General features: G+C 52.8%; 1 protein-coding gene across 1 annotated transcript in view; it reads right to left on the bottom strand.

Annotated features, from left to right (window-relative positions):
- Nucleotides 1-132: 132 nt before the first annotated feature.
- Nucleotides 133-14,384, bottom strand: part of TRPC4AP (transient receptor potential cation channel subfamily C member 4 associated protein) — a 77,671-nt gene continuing 63,419 nt past the window's right edge. The window contains exons 10-19 of the mRNA XM_079944614.1: nt 11,389-11,520; nt 9,236-9,294; nt 7,556-7,657; nt 6,294-6,377; nt 5,117-5,207; nt 3,902-4,042; nt 3,207-3,315; nt 2,461-2,573; nt 1,245-1,451; nt 133-1,040 (exon numbers count right to left, since the gene is read on the bottom strand). Coding sequence (XP_079800740.1) covers nt 903-1,040; nt 1,245-1,451; nt 2,461-2,573; nt 3,207-3,315; nt 3,902-4,042; nt 5,117-5,207; nt 6,294-6,377; nt 7,556-7,657; nt 9,236-9,294; nt 11,389-11,520 — 1,176 coding nt within the window. The 3' untranslated portion in view covers nt 133-902. The remainder of the gene's footprint in view (nt 1,041-1,244; nt 1,452-2,460; nt 2,574-3,206; nt 3,316-3,901; nt 4,043-5,116; nt 5,208-6,293; nt 6,378-7,555; nt 7,658-9,235; nt 9,295-11,388; nt 11,521-14,384) is intronic.

Raw genomic sequence — 14,384 nt, 5'->3', positions numbered from 1 at the left:
AAACGCCACGTCTGCAGCTCCTACCGGGTTCCTTCTCGTTCTTTGGGGTTCAGGAGGGGAGGGGAGCACGTGGTCTCATGGACAAAAGTCAGGTCCACATCAGTCATTTAAAATAAATTCTTTAATAGTCTCCATTTAATTGGTTTATTTGTTGTTAATAAATTGGCAACACACGGAGGGGCCGAGGGTATGCTCCCAGGCAGGCTCCTGCGCGGGGTGGGCTCAGGCAGGAGATGCTGCCCTGGAGCGGGGGGCCCGGGCACAGCCTCCCTGTGCTCCAAGGGATGGAAAGAGAAGGCCCCTCCCACTTCTGGGGGAACCCATGAACACAGCGGCCAATGAGCAAACAGAACCAGAGGAGCTAAAGGAAAACGAGGGAGGAAGGGAGGGACAGATGGGCAGGCTTGGGGGAAGGTAGCGTTCTCTGGTGTCCCCCACCCCTGCCCAAGGGCTCAGAAGCCTTTGCCTGGGTCCAAAGGCCAGGGCAAGCTTGGCTCACAGATTGGGGGAGGGTGCCCTTATCTCCCTCCCCACCCCAGGACTGACAGCCAAGAGACCGGGCAGGAGCTCAGACAGAGCTATTTTTAAAAGTCCCCTTACCTCTGGGTGGGCCGGGACCCCAGGGTTCTGAAGGAAGGGTGGGCACAGTGTCCCTGTCCTCGTCATGGAGATCTTGAGGGAACTGAGGCTCCCCAATGACCCGGGGCCCTCAGACCCAGGGGCCAAGGGCTTCTAGACGCTCCCTCCCACCAAGCCTGTACCTGAAGACCTGGGGCAGGCGGAGAGCAGCAGGGAGGCGCGGGGTGGGGGACAGGACGGGACAGGGCAGGGCGTGAGGCACACGTACCCACGCTCACCCGCGCTGGCCCAGGCCCAGCAGCCTCCCAAGGCCTGGCCCAAGATCACTCCTCGGTGAAGTCCCTGTCTATGTCCATGTAGGGCTCCTCGATGTAGCTGACAAGGGCAGAGGGTGACTGGCGGTCCGGGTTCAACAGGATGGACACTGTCTCTTTCCAGTATGAGAAGCTGATGCAGGAGCTCTGGGCAAAGAGAGAGGGGCTGGGCGGGCGCCTGGGGGACCCGGGTCGAGCCCAGCACCCCGTGGGGAGGGCCTTGGTAAGGGGACAAAGAGCTGCCTGCCACAGGGTCCAGGCGGGGACCAGGGACCCCAGATGCCCCTCCGAGGGGCCCTGGGTCTGCGTGCCCGCAGCCCGCCCGCCACCCCTCAGGGGTGGGGCACTCACGTTCTCCAGGCAGGTGCTGTCCTTGTCCTTGTGTAGGTAATGCTGCTGCCAGAAGCGCAGCAGGTTGTGGAAGTTGTTGAGCAGGAAGCCAGGGTACTTCTTGCTGTGCTCCATCCGCTGCAGCAGCCGCAGGTACAGGGGCAGCCGCTCTTTCCGTCGGGCCAGCATCAGGATCACCAGGCTGGTGTTCAGGCAGCTGACATTCTCCTGCAAGCACCAGGCCATCCAGGTCACGCACGTGCCGGCAGCCCCAGGGGCCCCGGTGGAGCGGGGGTGCCACTGGGCAGGGAGGACGGTGTCCCTGGCGGAGTCCAGGGGCCATGCACTGCACTGCCCCTGCAGAAAGCTGACAAGAGGACTGGGGAGAGGAACGATGCTGGCATCCTGGCCCAAGTGCCTTCCTGGTCCCTCACCCCACGCCCCCATCCCCACCCTGGGATGTTTCCGGTGGGAACGGTGTCATCAGTCTAGTTAGAGTCCACTCTTCCTCCAGAATCAGCTCAGGCATCGCTTCTTCCCAGGAGCTTCGATCCCTGGGGCGGCGGGGTGCACGCATCAGATGCAGGTGTCTCACTCTGCTTCACTCAGCACTAGACAGGCAGCTTCCTGAAGTGTCTCAGACTGTTTCGTTCACTGTGCATCCCCAGCCCAGGGTCTCGCCTCAGTAAACGTTAGATGAAGGAATGAAAGAACAACCTCTGAGTTACCCCCATTTTAGAAAAGAGGGGTGTGAAGCTCGGAAAAGGGTCAGCTGCACAGTTATCTGTTGAAGGAGGTGGGAGTCAACATCAGGTCCAACCCCAAAGTCTGCACAGGAGGCTGGGCTCGGAGAGCACTGAACTGGGATTCAGAGCTCAGTGCCCATCCTGACTCTGCCCCAAATCATCTGTGACCTTGGAGCCTTGCTCCCTCCCCAGGCCCTTTCTGTAAAATGGGGCACTGATCCTTACTGGAGAAAAGTCCTCAGAATAGCTGGGAGGGTTTCCCAGGAACCAAGGGATGGGTCTCAGGAGATGTATTGGGTTGGCCCAAAAGTTTGTTCAGTTTTAAGTAAAAAGACACATTTTTCATTTTCACCAAGAACTTTATTGAATGTATTCATTAACCAAACGAACTTTTTGGCCAACCCAACACTTCTAGGGTGAAGGTGGCTCTGGGATGAGGGTACCTGCTTCCAATCTCCCTTTCCCTGTGGCAGGTCTGCACAGCCTCTCACCTGGGTCAGCGTCTGCACGTGGATGATATTGATGAGGCGGAAGAGGAAGGACATCTGTGTGGGCACCTGGGATATGTAGGCAAGCAGGCGGCACTCGGACAGGACCTCTGCGACTAGGGACAGAGAGGCAGAGGTGTGAGCAGCAGGTGTGGAAGCTGGTCTGCGGCTCAGGCCCAGGGGCCTGACACCCAGGCTTCTAGTCAAGCCCCCCCTGGGCTCTGACTCTGAAGCTGGGAGCCCCCACTGTCAAAACAACTACAGAAAGTGCTGGCTGCAGCAGGAACAAACCTCCAGCTGCTCTGCCACCCCGGCTAAAGCCTGCGTTCTCACTGCCCCTGCAGTGAGAGCCCCTGCCAGGAGTTTGCTTCCACCTTTGCCTTCGGTCACGTTCGGGGACCACCTCTCCCAGAGGCCCTCCCCAGTCTTCACCACGTGGGGGCCTCTCATCCCAGGCAAGTCCAGGCCAGGAGAGGAAGGGTGTGTGTTGTTTTTCGCATTTTGCTGGAAACAGTGGTTTTTTTTTTCCACCTGCCATTAAAATGTCACACATGCTCATCAGAGGAAGCATGGATGATAAAAGCAAAGCCAAGAAAATCACCCTGAGAGCCACCGCCTTGACCCCAACCACGTGGGTGTTTGGTGCAGCTACTTCCAGACATTTCTGTCTCCTTGCTAGAGGCTGGGCATTTGACACCAATCGCAGCCACACTGGACCGATTCACCTTGGCATTACGGCTTTTTCTTACCTTTCATGTCCACCTGGTTTTCGAATCGGTCCAGTGACAGAGTGACGCAGCGCACCAGCATGTTGGAGTCCACCAGCGAGCTGTTGATCTGCTTCAGGAACACCTGGAACTGGAGCGGAGGCTGGGCTGACGGGGGTGGTGGGTTCTCGGCTGGAGACGGCCAAGGCCTAGGGCGTGCAGTCACTGCAGGGGGTATCCCCGTACCCTGGCCCAGCTGTTTCCAACAGGAAGACTGAAGCTTGGACAAACCTGTGCCCTGCCCTCACCACCTAATAAGCAGTCCCAGCAAAAGAGCTTGACTCGGATCTTCTGACACTATGTCCAGCGTTTTCTGCACTGAAGGGTCTACTGTCATTTTTACTTCAACTTGTCTGAGCTGGGTTTCTGCCACACACATCCTGTGAGCCTAACACACCGGGCCCAGTCCTGCCCTTCTGGGGCTCATCATGGCACCCGGCACACTGCATCAGACCCATTTCCAAGCCCACCTGCCCACAAGCGGCTGGGACTTTCATCCCTGTGTACCCAGGGTCTAGCACAGTGCCCGGCACACAGCAAGGGCTAATGAATGTTTCTTGACAACTACCCGCTGACTCCCCAGGACTCTCCAATTTAAAACCAGCGCCTGAAGACTGGGCTCCAACATAACTTCTGGATGATGTGGCACAGCCCACGGAACCATGGGTTAGACTTACCTTTGCATCCGTGTTGATGTATTTATTAAATCTCTTGAATGCATCAACATTAAACTTCATCAGCTCCCCCAGGAGGTCAAAGTAACTCTGGAGCACATCCCGCGACTTGCACTCACTGTCCACAATGCAGTAGAGGATGTGCTGGGGGTGGGAGAGGACAGGGTGAAGGCAGGAAGGCGGCTGATCCCAGGGACCAACAGGCACATATGGCTGCTGCCCCCAGGCTGTGCTCATCTAAGCTGCCCACCGCCGGCCTCCCCCAGCCCTGGCACATAGCTCAGACCACGTGGCATTAGCTTTGAGCAAGCATCCAGGTTGATGGAACCTGCTCCCCTGTCTAGATTCTCATCTGAGGACGCTGGTGGCTCCCAGGGCAGGGCCGGGCCTGACACACCTCACCAGGAAGTCGGGTGTGGGGGGAGGTTGGGCTATGTAGCCATCACCTCTCTCGCTTGCCCAGGTCCGAGCTAAAGTGTCTGCAAGACGGCCAGGCTCTCCAGCTCGCAGGGAGGTGGCCGTCTCCAGAGGTAACACTGGCCACTGCCCGAGCACTGAAGCCATTCAAGTGAAGCACAGGGTTTAAGAACACGAGACACGTTTTGACCCCATGGTTTGTCTTCATGTTAATAAAAGAAGAAGTTCACACTAAAGTCAGTGAACTTTTATCAAGAACATAAAGCAATTGATTAACTCCTTGAGAAGGTTTTCTATGACAGTTAAACTGTTTCCTTTTTCATTTTTATTTTCTTGAAGTTGTATATACCAATTTGGATCAGTTCTTTTCCTTATGGATTTTTATAACAATGCATGGGTCAGTTTCTTATTTGTATCCTTTTTTTTACCCAATTGTAGCTTTGGACATTTTGCCCTACCTCCCTTCGTAAATTTTGCTTTTTCTGGAGGCCATTTTTCAAGAAAGGGAAATGAACTTTTAGTCAGCAGCAAAATATCCTCAGGGTCAAAAGGCCTTGCTGAGCAACTTTACAGACTCCTGTAATCCTCCATGGCCACCCCCAGATCCCTCAGTCACCCGTTAGGCACCCATGGGGAACCCAGAGTTGACAGCTATGGGGAAGTACCAGGGCGATCTGCACTGGCATTTTACGATAAAGAGATCTGGTCTGCTCTGCCAGCTGTCTAGGTCTCAGGACAGGAAAGCAACACATGGGGCTGGGGAGAGGGACACCCGACACCCTGGCTCCTCCGGGCCATTACCTCCAGAAGGCCTCGCTTCAGCAGGAACATCTGGTCTGCATAGGAGGTGGTCCCTCGGAGGAAACTCTCCACAGCCCGGGCTTGCCAAAACCTGCGACCCAAATGTTGACCCCTGGCCCAGGTGGCTAAGGCTGCCCTCTTCTGGCCCATGTTCTATTCACCAAGGGGCTGGGAGATGTCTGCTGCCTTTTCATTTATCCAACAGACATTTACTGAACGTCTATCTACTAGGCATCGGGCCTCACACTAGGCATTGGGGACACATCAAGGGTCCCCATCCTCAGGGATCTGACGGCTCAGGGGGGAACAGTCCTCCATGTGGTTCGTCTGGAAGGAGCTGTGTCTTGGAGAAGGCAGCATCTAGGATCAAAGGGCTGGCCCTGTGAATCACGTGTAAAAACACACTCTAGCCTCTGCCCCTTCAGAGGAACAGGTGGACATGGAAGCGAGGGGCCGGGAATGCATGAGGGAACCCGACAGACGTGTGGACAGACCACCGAGCTCACTTCTGATGGGCTGTCCTAGAGAAGAGGTGGCTGATGTTGACTGAGTGGCCCCGGAGGGCAGAGCTGGGATCCATAAGGGGACGTCAGGACAAAGCAGGCTGAGCTGACAGGGGACCCTTGGGGATGGAGCCTACTGACAGCTCACACCCACCCTGATGGAATGCCTCCCTCACCTGCTACTGCTGTCTGCAGCCTTTAAGACTCAACTTAGATGAGTCTAAGGAACTGAGGTGCCCTCCCTGTCCGCACCCGCCCCACCAGCCTTTCCTTTGCTCCCACGGCTCCCGGGGCAGGTCCTGGCTCCGAGCCTTTCCACACTGCAACCCCCACACAGGTTTCTTTTCATGCTTGTTTCTCACAACCCAGGCAACTCCATGTGGGCAGGGGCTGTAGCTCCCATTTCTCCCCCACCTGTCCAGCACCAGCACAGAACAGGTGCTTGGTGAATGCTTGGTCAATTCTTGGTCAATTCTTGAAACACACTGGTGGCACGCAGCAGAAGCTAGTGAGTACGTGCTGAGTCAACACAAGGGAGACGGCAAACTCCCTCTCCCTGACAGTAACCAGATGTCCGGGGTAGAAGCTGGTGACTAAAGAAGGTCATTCTAACAGCTAAAGAAACACTTGGCTCCTGGGCCCTCAGGAGTGGCAGGTGCGTGTCCCAGATCTACCTGAAAGATGACTCAGCTGGCTCCTTCTTCATGACCTGCAGCAGACGAGTTAATAAGCCCCTCTTCCCATCACACACCAAACTCCTGAAATAAAATAGACAGGGACATATTGGGGGCAGATCTGAGAGGCTGACAGGGGCCAAATTCCACTTGGCCGAAGGACTGTGTCTTGGGGCCCTGGGGTTGGGTGTCTCTGCTGGGGTAGGTGGGTAAAAAAACATGGTGACATTTCCAAACCTACAGGATGTCCTCCTGCTCTACCTGGGTCCAGAGCACCCTAAGGACTCCTGCAGTCTCACAACTGAATAGCCAAGTGCATTCTCACTACATCTCAGGGCAGCTTTCCCTGCCCAAACTCACTGACAAGTGATCAGAGGCCAAAAACACAACCAGAGTCACACAGGGCTCAGAACTGCTGGAGAGAGGGCTGCTTACAACAAAAGTGGGTTTGAAATACCATGACAGAGTCTAGCAGATGGGGCAAAGTCCGTGCCAACAGGGTGAGGCAGGGAGTACCCTGGGCCCCAGGTTCAGCTCCAGCTGGCCTTGGACAAGTACCTGAGGCTCTGGGCCTCCGCTTCCTGGTCTAGGAAGCAAAGACAGTAAGTGAGGAAATGACTCAGGTTGCATTATCGGGGAGAGAGGGCCAAGCAGGCAGGGACTCTAGGTCCTTAAACTCCCCCTTCAAATAGAGCAGCTCTACTACTCACCCACTACAGGTGTTAGGGTGGGACTATATTCACTTTCATTTGAACAAAGATTTCTGCTACTTTAAAAGTAAAAACAAACAAACAAAAAAGGCTGGAGAATTACAACTCCTGTTGCTGGATACAGTCCTCCCTCCCTCCCCTGACCCCTGTGAGCCTGTGACTTCCCTGCTCCGCTCTAGAAAGTGAGGCAAGTATAACCCAGCTAATGGGACTTGGCAGAGGGCAGGAAAGGAGCATGTCAATGAAGCTGGGTGACAAGGGAGACAGCAGAGTATATATGACCTGTGGGAGGTGACCCGAGCCCCTGCTCCCCAGTCTGTAAAGTGGAGGTGACGACGGCACTTCCCTCCAAGGGCTGCTGCGGGGCTCCAATGAGATAATGCAGGTGACGGGAGGACAGTGCCTGGCACACAGGAGCCCTCAAGACACTGTAGCTACACGTGAGTGAGAAAGGACAAGTACACACACCTGTGTGTACCCATCTGGGAGCCCTGGGACACGCAGGAAACCAGGGTGGGCTGTGGGCCACAGATGCACCCCAGCCGTACTCACCTGTCAGTGTTGAGGACGGCTTCCACCTCGGGGATGTTGGCCTTGAGAGAGATGGCGCTGAGTTCATTCAGCTCTTGGTTGTTGAGCAGTAGATACTTGTTCCTGAAATAAATGTGTTGGAGGTGGTAAAGGACAGGAACTGTGGCTGCCGCATCAACACTGGGCTAGTGCCCTGCCCATTTGCTGTGGAGGGAATCCGAGAAGCCCCAGGGTACCCGACCCCAACGCCACTTACCCCGAGCCAGCATTCTGTGGCAGGGCACGCAGCCCACTGCTCTCAGGCTGTGGGAGTCTCCCTGGCCCCAACGCCCACCCTCTGCCTGCCACGTCCACTAATGAGGCCCCTTTCCTTAGCATCTCTAGGCCTTTCTTTTGCCACTGAACATTTCTATTTAATTTCTCAAAGGCACTTCCAACTCAGTGATGTCCAAATCAAACTCATCATTTTACTCAAGGCTGGCCCTGTTCCAACATTCCCACCAGGAGGCCTGAGTTGGCTGTGACACTCCCTCCCTCCTTTCCCTTTCACATCCAGGCCTCTCGTCACCCAAGTCATGTGGACAGAACCAGCTTCCTAAATGGTCTCCCCACAGGAGTCACTCCCACATACAGCACCCAGAATAATCTTCAGATAACTGCAATCTGAACATGTCACTCCCATGAAAAATGCTCCCACATTTTCGCACTGCTTTAGAATATATAAAATCCAAGCCTGAGAACATGACCCATCAGATTTAAGAATCTGATGAAAGCTAGGGGCTCAATTCTTCAGGAAAAAAAGGACACGTTCAGAACACATTGGTGCCGTTTTTCAGGGCTGACATACTTGCTGGAGCTTGAGGCCTTCAGACAGAGAATCTCTCAGAGAGGATGATCAACATGATCCAGACAAAAGCTGCAAAGTGAAGGCCCCTGAGGTCACATGTGTCCCCAGGCACGTCCTGTCAGCTTATACAATATTTGAAACGAATATAAACCAGCACTTAAAAATCAGGACTTTTCACATAAATCTTAATTTCTGGCTTTCCTTGGGGGAAAAACTCAGAAGCTATGCAACACTGGGCCTTGTTTCCTGTACACCAACAGCTGCTAAGAGCTGAGCAGTGGCTGCCTGTGTGTTCCAGCTCACCAAGGTCTCACCAACACCAAGGTCAGCTGCCATTTACCCCTCCCCTGCACTTTCCTTATAGCAGAGAATCATTCTCCAATACATCCTCCACCAAACGTTGGACAGTAAAAATAAGAGGGCAGAGTGTGTTTCAAGGAAAACAGGGGAGAGTACATCTCCTTGTACAGGTGAAGAATATTCCATCTGCTCAACATGCCAATACTCAGCCCACTTTGGCCATCTGAGGTTCCTGCTGGCCCCTGCAAATAGGCGAGCTCCTGGCTCAGAGGGACAGACGGCTGACAGCTGTATTGACCCCAAGGGTAATAAGGGGGCAGCAACTTCCGCACTCACTTCCAAGGTGGCTGTGGGGCAAGAGGAAACTCAGTGTAGGGCCTGGCATAAAGGATGGGCTGCACAAATGGCAGCCCTGATCATGGAAGTGCAGCCCCATGCGGTTGCCCTGAGGTGAGAACGGCGCCCAGGTCCTCCTGAGCCGAGGTGAGCGGTTAGACAAAGGGAGAAGAAAAGACAACGAAACAACTCCCCTCCCAGGGATGGCTCGTACTTACTCATGGTGGTCGCTGAAACTCTGGAGGAGCCTCAAAAACTGAATCTTCAAGGTGATGTCCTAAAATACATGTGCATCCTCGATGTTAAAACCACAGTCACAATGTTCCAAAAGAAAACAAAAGGCTCTGGTGACAGCCTGGATGTCACTCTGCTTCTCTGAGCCCCTGTCCTCGTGCACAGTGAGGACTTCTCTTTAGTCAGAAAACCCTTTGTCCACATCTGGCCAACAGGAGATTCAGCTAATGTAGACCCTTCCTGTTAAAAACACCCCAACATACTGGATAAAAAATAACTGAAATTGGGCTTCTCCGGTGGCACAGTGGTTGGGAATCCACCTGACAATGCAGGGGACATGGGTTCGAGCCCTGGTCCGGGATGATCTCACAAGCTGTGACACAATTGGGCCCACGCACCATAGCTACTAAGCCTGTGGTCTAGAGCCTGTGAGCCGCAACTGCTGAAGCCCGTGCACCTAGAGCCTGTGCTCCACAACGGGGGAGGTCACCGCAGTGAGAGGCCCGCGCACTGCAGGCCTCTGCTCACCGCAACTAGAGAAAGGCCCGTATGGTCAGCAATGAAGACCGAATGCAGCCAAAAATAAAATAAATTAATTTTTTTAAAAAAGTCTTTAAAAAAATAACTGAAATTATTTTAAATGTGAGGCTAAGTTCATAGGAAATTCCACTAGAATCAGAAATGAAAGGACCGAGTTCAGAGCAGCGAGCAGAAGAGCTGATGGTGGCAACTCCGGGTGGGTGGAGAAGTGGAAATGAGACTTATTCGGGCCAGGGCTTGGGTTTCAATGCTCTGCAGGGACCAGACAGAACCTTGGGCCCATGGAAAGCCTGCAGAATGTAAACATTTGGTGAAAAAAGGGTTAGAAAAACCCCACCTACCAGCCCAGGGAGCTGGCAAATAAGCCTGTCTCTGCCAGGGTGCTGCTGGTGGTGGAGGGGAGCCCCCAGGTCCCCAGGAGGACCCTGGGCTCATACTACCAGAGTGGGAGGGCAGACACTCAAAATGAAACCTTGCCCTGGGATGCTGTGCCCCCTGAAGTACCTGGCAGACAAAAGCCAAATGTTCTATAGGACTACTTCCAGGGCCCAGGCTACACAGGTACTCACAGGGAAAACAAGCTCCCCCTCCCCCGAAGGTGACCTTCTACAAACAGTACAGAACACAAGGCAACACTCCACCCCGAGGCGAGTCTGAAGACTCAGACACAAGTAGCTCCCCATGAGCAATCCAAAAAATACCATAAAAAAGTATGTTATGAATAATTAAAGAGGTAAAATTAAAGACAGAAAATGCAACAGAAGAACAAAATATTAACATAATGAATAAAAGACCACGTAGCTTTTGACAAAGATCCAGACAAAATGTCTAGAAATGCAGAATATATTCACTTGAAATTAACTTAAATGGATGTGTTGAAAGGTAAATCTGACAAAGCCAAGGAGAAAAACAGTAAACTGGAAGATTCGGCACTGAGGAAAGTCCCCAGAATGCAGCTTAGAGACCAGGGAGGACCCGTGTCGCTGGGCCTGGTGGCCGTGTGGCACTTTCCCCCTCATGCTGAGAGCCGATGATCTTTCTTTTGCAAGAAACAGAGGCTCAGAGATTCAGTGACTTGTTCAAGCTCTCCCAAAAAGCTGAGTGGCACAACAGGGCTCCTGACTCCCAGTTCAGTGCTCTCTAGGGCACCGTGAGAAAGACCGAGCAAAGGTGAGCCCTTGACCCTTAAAAAGGAGAAAACCTCCTAAAGCCCTTTTTGGAGGCAGACCACTCGCGTGGTTCTGGAAGGCAAACCTACTATCAGTGGGTGTAAATTACAATGGGATAGAGACCAGAATGAGGAAAAACTTGCTGTTCCGTAGCAGAGAGGGTAGTCCTGTCTGGAGGAAAGTGAGTGCCCTGCCCAGAGGTGAACAAAGGAAGGCTGGCTGGAGGGCCTCAAAAGAGATTTCTGGATAGGTGAAGGGTGGGGGTTAGATCCTTCCCCAAGGTGGCTTCCAATTATGGGGTTACACAGGCTATGACTTTCAGTTTCTGCTCTACTCTCAAAGAATGAAATTTCAAAGGGCCAACAGCAGTTCTTGAAACAACTACTTCTGGCAAGCAAAGCCCATCTGTCACCAGGGTCCCTGCTCACCGGGCTACAGTCACAGTTCTGGTTGTGACCGTGGAGGACAAGGGCAGATGCTGAATGCTTCCTCCAAATCAGTTTGTCAAACAAATTGTTCAGCCCAGGGATCAGCTTGAACTCCGCAATCATTCTGTGAACCTGGATGGGGCAGGAAGGCAAAAGCATTAAGACAAATGTGCTGTGAAGGCCTATCAAAGCCTGGGCAGGTAGGTACCATGAGGCTTCAGGACGAAGAAAGCATTGCTGAGGCTTAAAGAAAACAGCCACACTTACTCTACCCTCACCACCACTCCCGCTACGCACAAACATACTTTTAAACTCTCTAGAAGGAGACATTAATAACTGGTAAAATTAGATGCTTCATGGGAGAACCCTGAATGTTCAGGATCAGAGGGGAGAAAGGCTTCACTTATACTCATTCACACCTTTTAATACAGAACTATGTGAATTACTGACCTATTAAAATAATTTTTTACATAACATAAAACAAAACTATTACTACTTTTCAGGGCTGTTGTAAGGATAAAGTCAGAAAACATGTCTAGTCCAGAGCACAGCCCCAGTACTTACTAATTCCCATTTTACAGAGGAAAGGAAAGTTTAGCAGGACCGATGTGGCCAAGGCAGGGGTGGAAATGTCACCCTAACTCAGGTGTTCTGATCTGAAAGCCTGTCCCTTCCCCGTCCACCACAGGCTGGTGTTTATCTTGGGAGACCAGAACTTGACAGTGCTGTGACTCTGGGCAACATTCTTCTTTAAGCCTGAGTCCCTTGATGGAAAATGAGGGCTGATGAAGCTATTGAAAGGGCTGAATGAGGTAATGTGAGGGAAGCTCAGGGCCTGACTTACAGGAAGCGCTGGAAAAAATGACTGTTGTATTGATTATTTTCATTAGCACCAGAGGGATGGAACTTATGACATTTGGTGAGCATTTCCAGTCTAGTGATTTCAACTTAGCCAAGACTGGTCAGAGAACCTGGCCCAAGTGCACAATAATAAGGTCACTCCAAGGAGGAGCCTTCTGGGGGACCTGGCCGGGGAAACTGTTCCCCCTGCTGTCCTGGTCTAGGCGGGGTCTGTGAATCCATGTTCCCACAGTGCCTAGCACACAGTAGGAACTCAGTTAATGCTGACTGTGCAAATGAGGACACACCAGCATAACACTGGTTCTCAGGAAGGCAGGGTTCTGAGGCCAGCTGATGGTCCCTCCCAAGGAAGTGGCGGCTGTTATCACAGTTTAACTAAAGACCACAATGATTCATAGAAACTTGGTAACAGGAAGGCTCAGAGAGCAGGGAACTGCCATGGTGAGGGGACAGAAAGAAGAGTCAGGGCAGCAGAGTTTAAATCCTGGCTCTCACGATGCCTGAGATGACTGAGAGCAGGGCCCTTTTTGTATCTTTGTTTTCACAAGCATCAAGTGGGGTAGAGGTCACCACCTGCTGTATAACTTACCAAATAACCTCAAATTCAAATATGAATGACGATGAAAGTGCCTCAAAAAAGAAAAAGCACTCAACACAGGTAAGATATTGTGACTAATATCTTTTATAAGAAATATATTCCATATTAAAGGAAGGAGTCCCAGTGCTGTGGACATCAGGGCAGGATCTCATCCAGCGTCCTGGTTTTAAATGCCAACCACAGGGTGACGACGCCCAAAGTTATACCTCCAGGCCTCTCCTCTCCCCTAACTCCAGGTGCAGGTAAGCCAAGTGCCAATTCTAACAGACACCTAAACCTAACTTGTTCAAACTGAACTCCTCCCCTTCCTCCCTTCAGACGTCTGCCCCTCCAGTCCTTACCCACCAGTCTTAACCATGTCAATAAATGGCAAACCATTCCTCCCACCTGCTTGGAAAGAGGTAAGGAAGTTACCTTTAACTCCTCTCTCCCCTTATGTCCACATCTAACCTATCAGCAAATCTTACCTGTTCTACCTTCAAAATAGATCCAGAACGCAAGCACCTCTCACCACTCCTGCCACAAACATGCTGGTCCTAGCTACTGTGAGCTCTTTCACACAGCAGCCAGAGGATGGCTTCCCATTTCACTCAGAGTATAAACACAAGAGCCCTTAAATGGCCTATGAAAGCCCAATGCGACCTGGCCCCCGCGTGACCCCTCAGCCCACCTCTCCTCGCTGCTGGTTCCTGTCCATCCCCCAGCTTCCCTACTGTTCCACCAACCCACCAGGCAGGCTCGCACCCACTTCCCATCTGGGCCTGCTCCCTCTACCTGGCAGGCTGTCTTGAGGGTTAGCAGTCCTGGCTTCCTCGCTTTCTTCAGGACGCTGCTGGGCCAGATGTCATCTTTCAGCCAGTCTTTTCCCTGCTGCCCTCTCTAAAATTGCTCCTCACTTGTAAACTTGTGATAACTGCACCCACCTCACAGAGAGCTGTGTGAGAGTACAGTCCCTAACTCAAAAAGGTGCTCAAGGACTGCTGAGCTCCCAGCTCCCGCTTCCCTTAGCCCACCCCTCCCCCCAGGCCTCGTTTCACCCCTAGGAGAATGCGCAGGGAGCATGAGTGGGCCACTTATGCATCTTGAGGAGTGCTGCATACTTCTAGAGCCCTCCCCCTCCTCCCTGGTCCTCCCTCCTGGAACTGCTTCAAGGTTCAAGGAACCTCAGCATGGCTGGACCCCCCGCAGTTGCCTAGTTTTCATAACTTGACACAGTTCCGACCCGCCACCCCAAGCCCCCATCAGCCTGGCAACTCCTCCAGTGCATCTACAGGGCAGACACCCACCCTTTACTCTGCACATTAACAAGGTCAGATAACATGGCTAAGCCGCCCACTCCTGCCCGGGGCACCAATGCTCTGTCTAGAAATGATGCCCACAGCAAGGTACAGTGGAAAGACTATGAGCCCCGGAATCAGACTGGTTTCCTGATGTGTAAAACAGGGACAAGGGAGCCAACCCCTCGCTTTGCTGGCCAGAGACAGAGGCATTGTGAGGGGCGGCCTAACAGGTGCCTGGGAAGTGTCTGCCCGCGGCT

The sequence above is a fragment of the Stenella coeruleoalba genome, assembly GCF_951394435.1.
Source record: "Stenella coeruleoalba genome assembly, chromosome: 15".
NCBI classification, from domain to species: Eukaryota; Metazoa; Chordata; class Mammalia; order Artiodactyla; family Delphinidae; genus Stenella; species Stenella coeruleoalba.
Note: the sequence above shows the minus strand (reverse complement) of the source record. Positions and strands in the feature narration are given on the sequence as shown.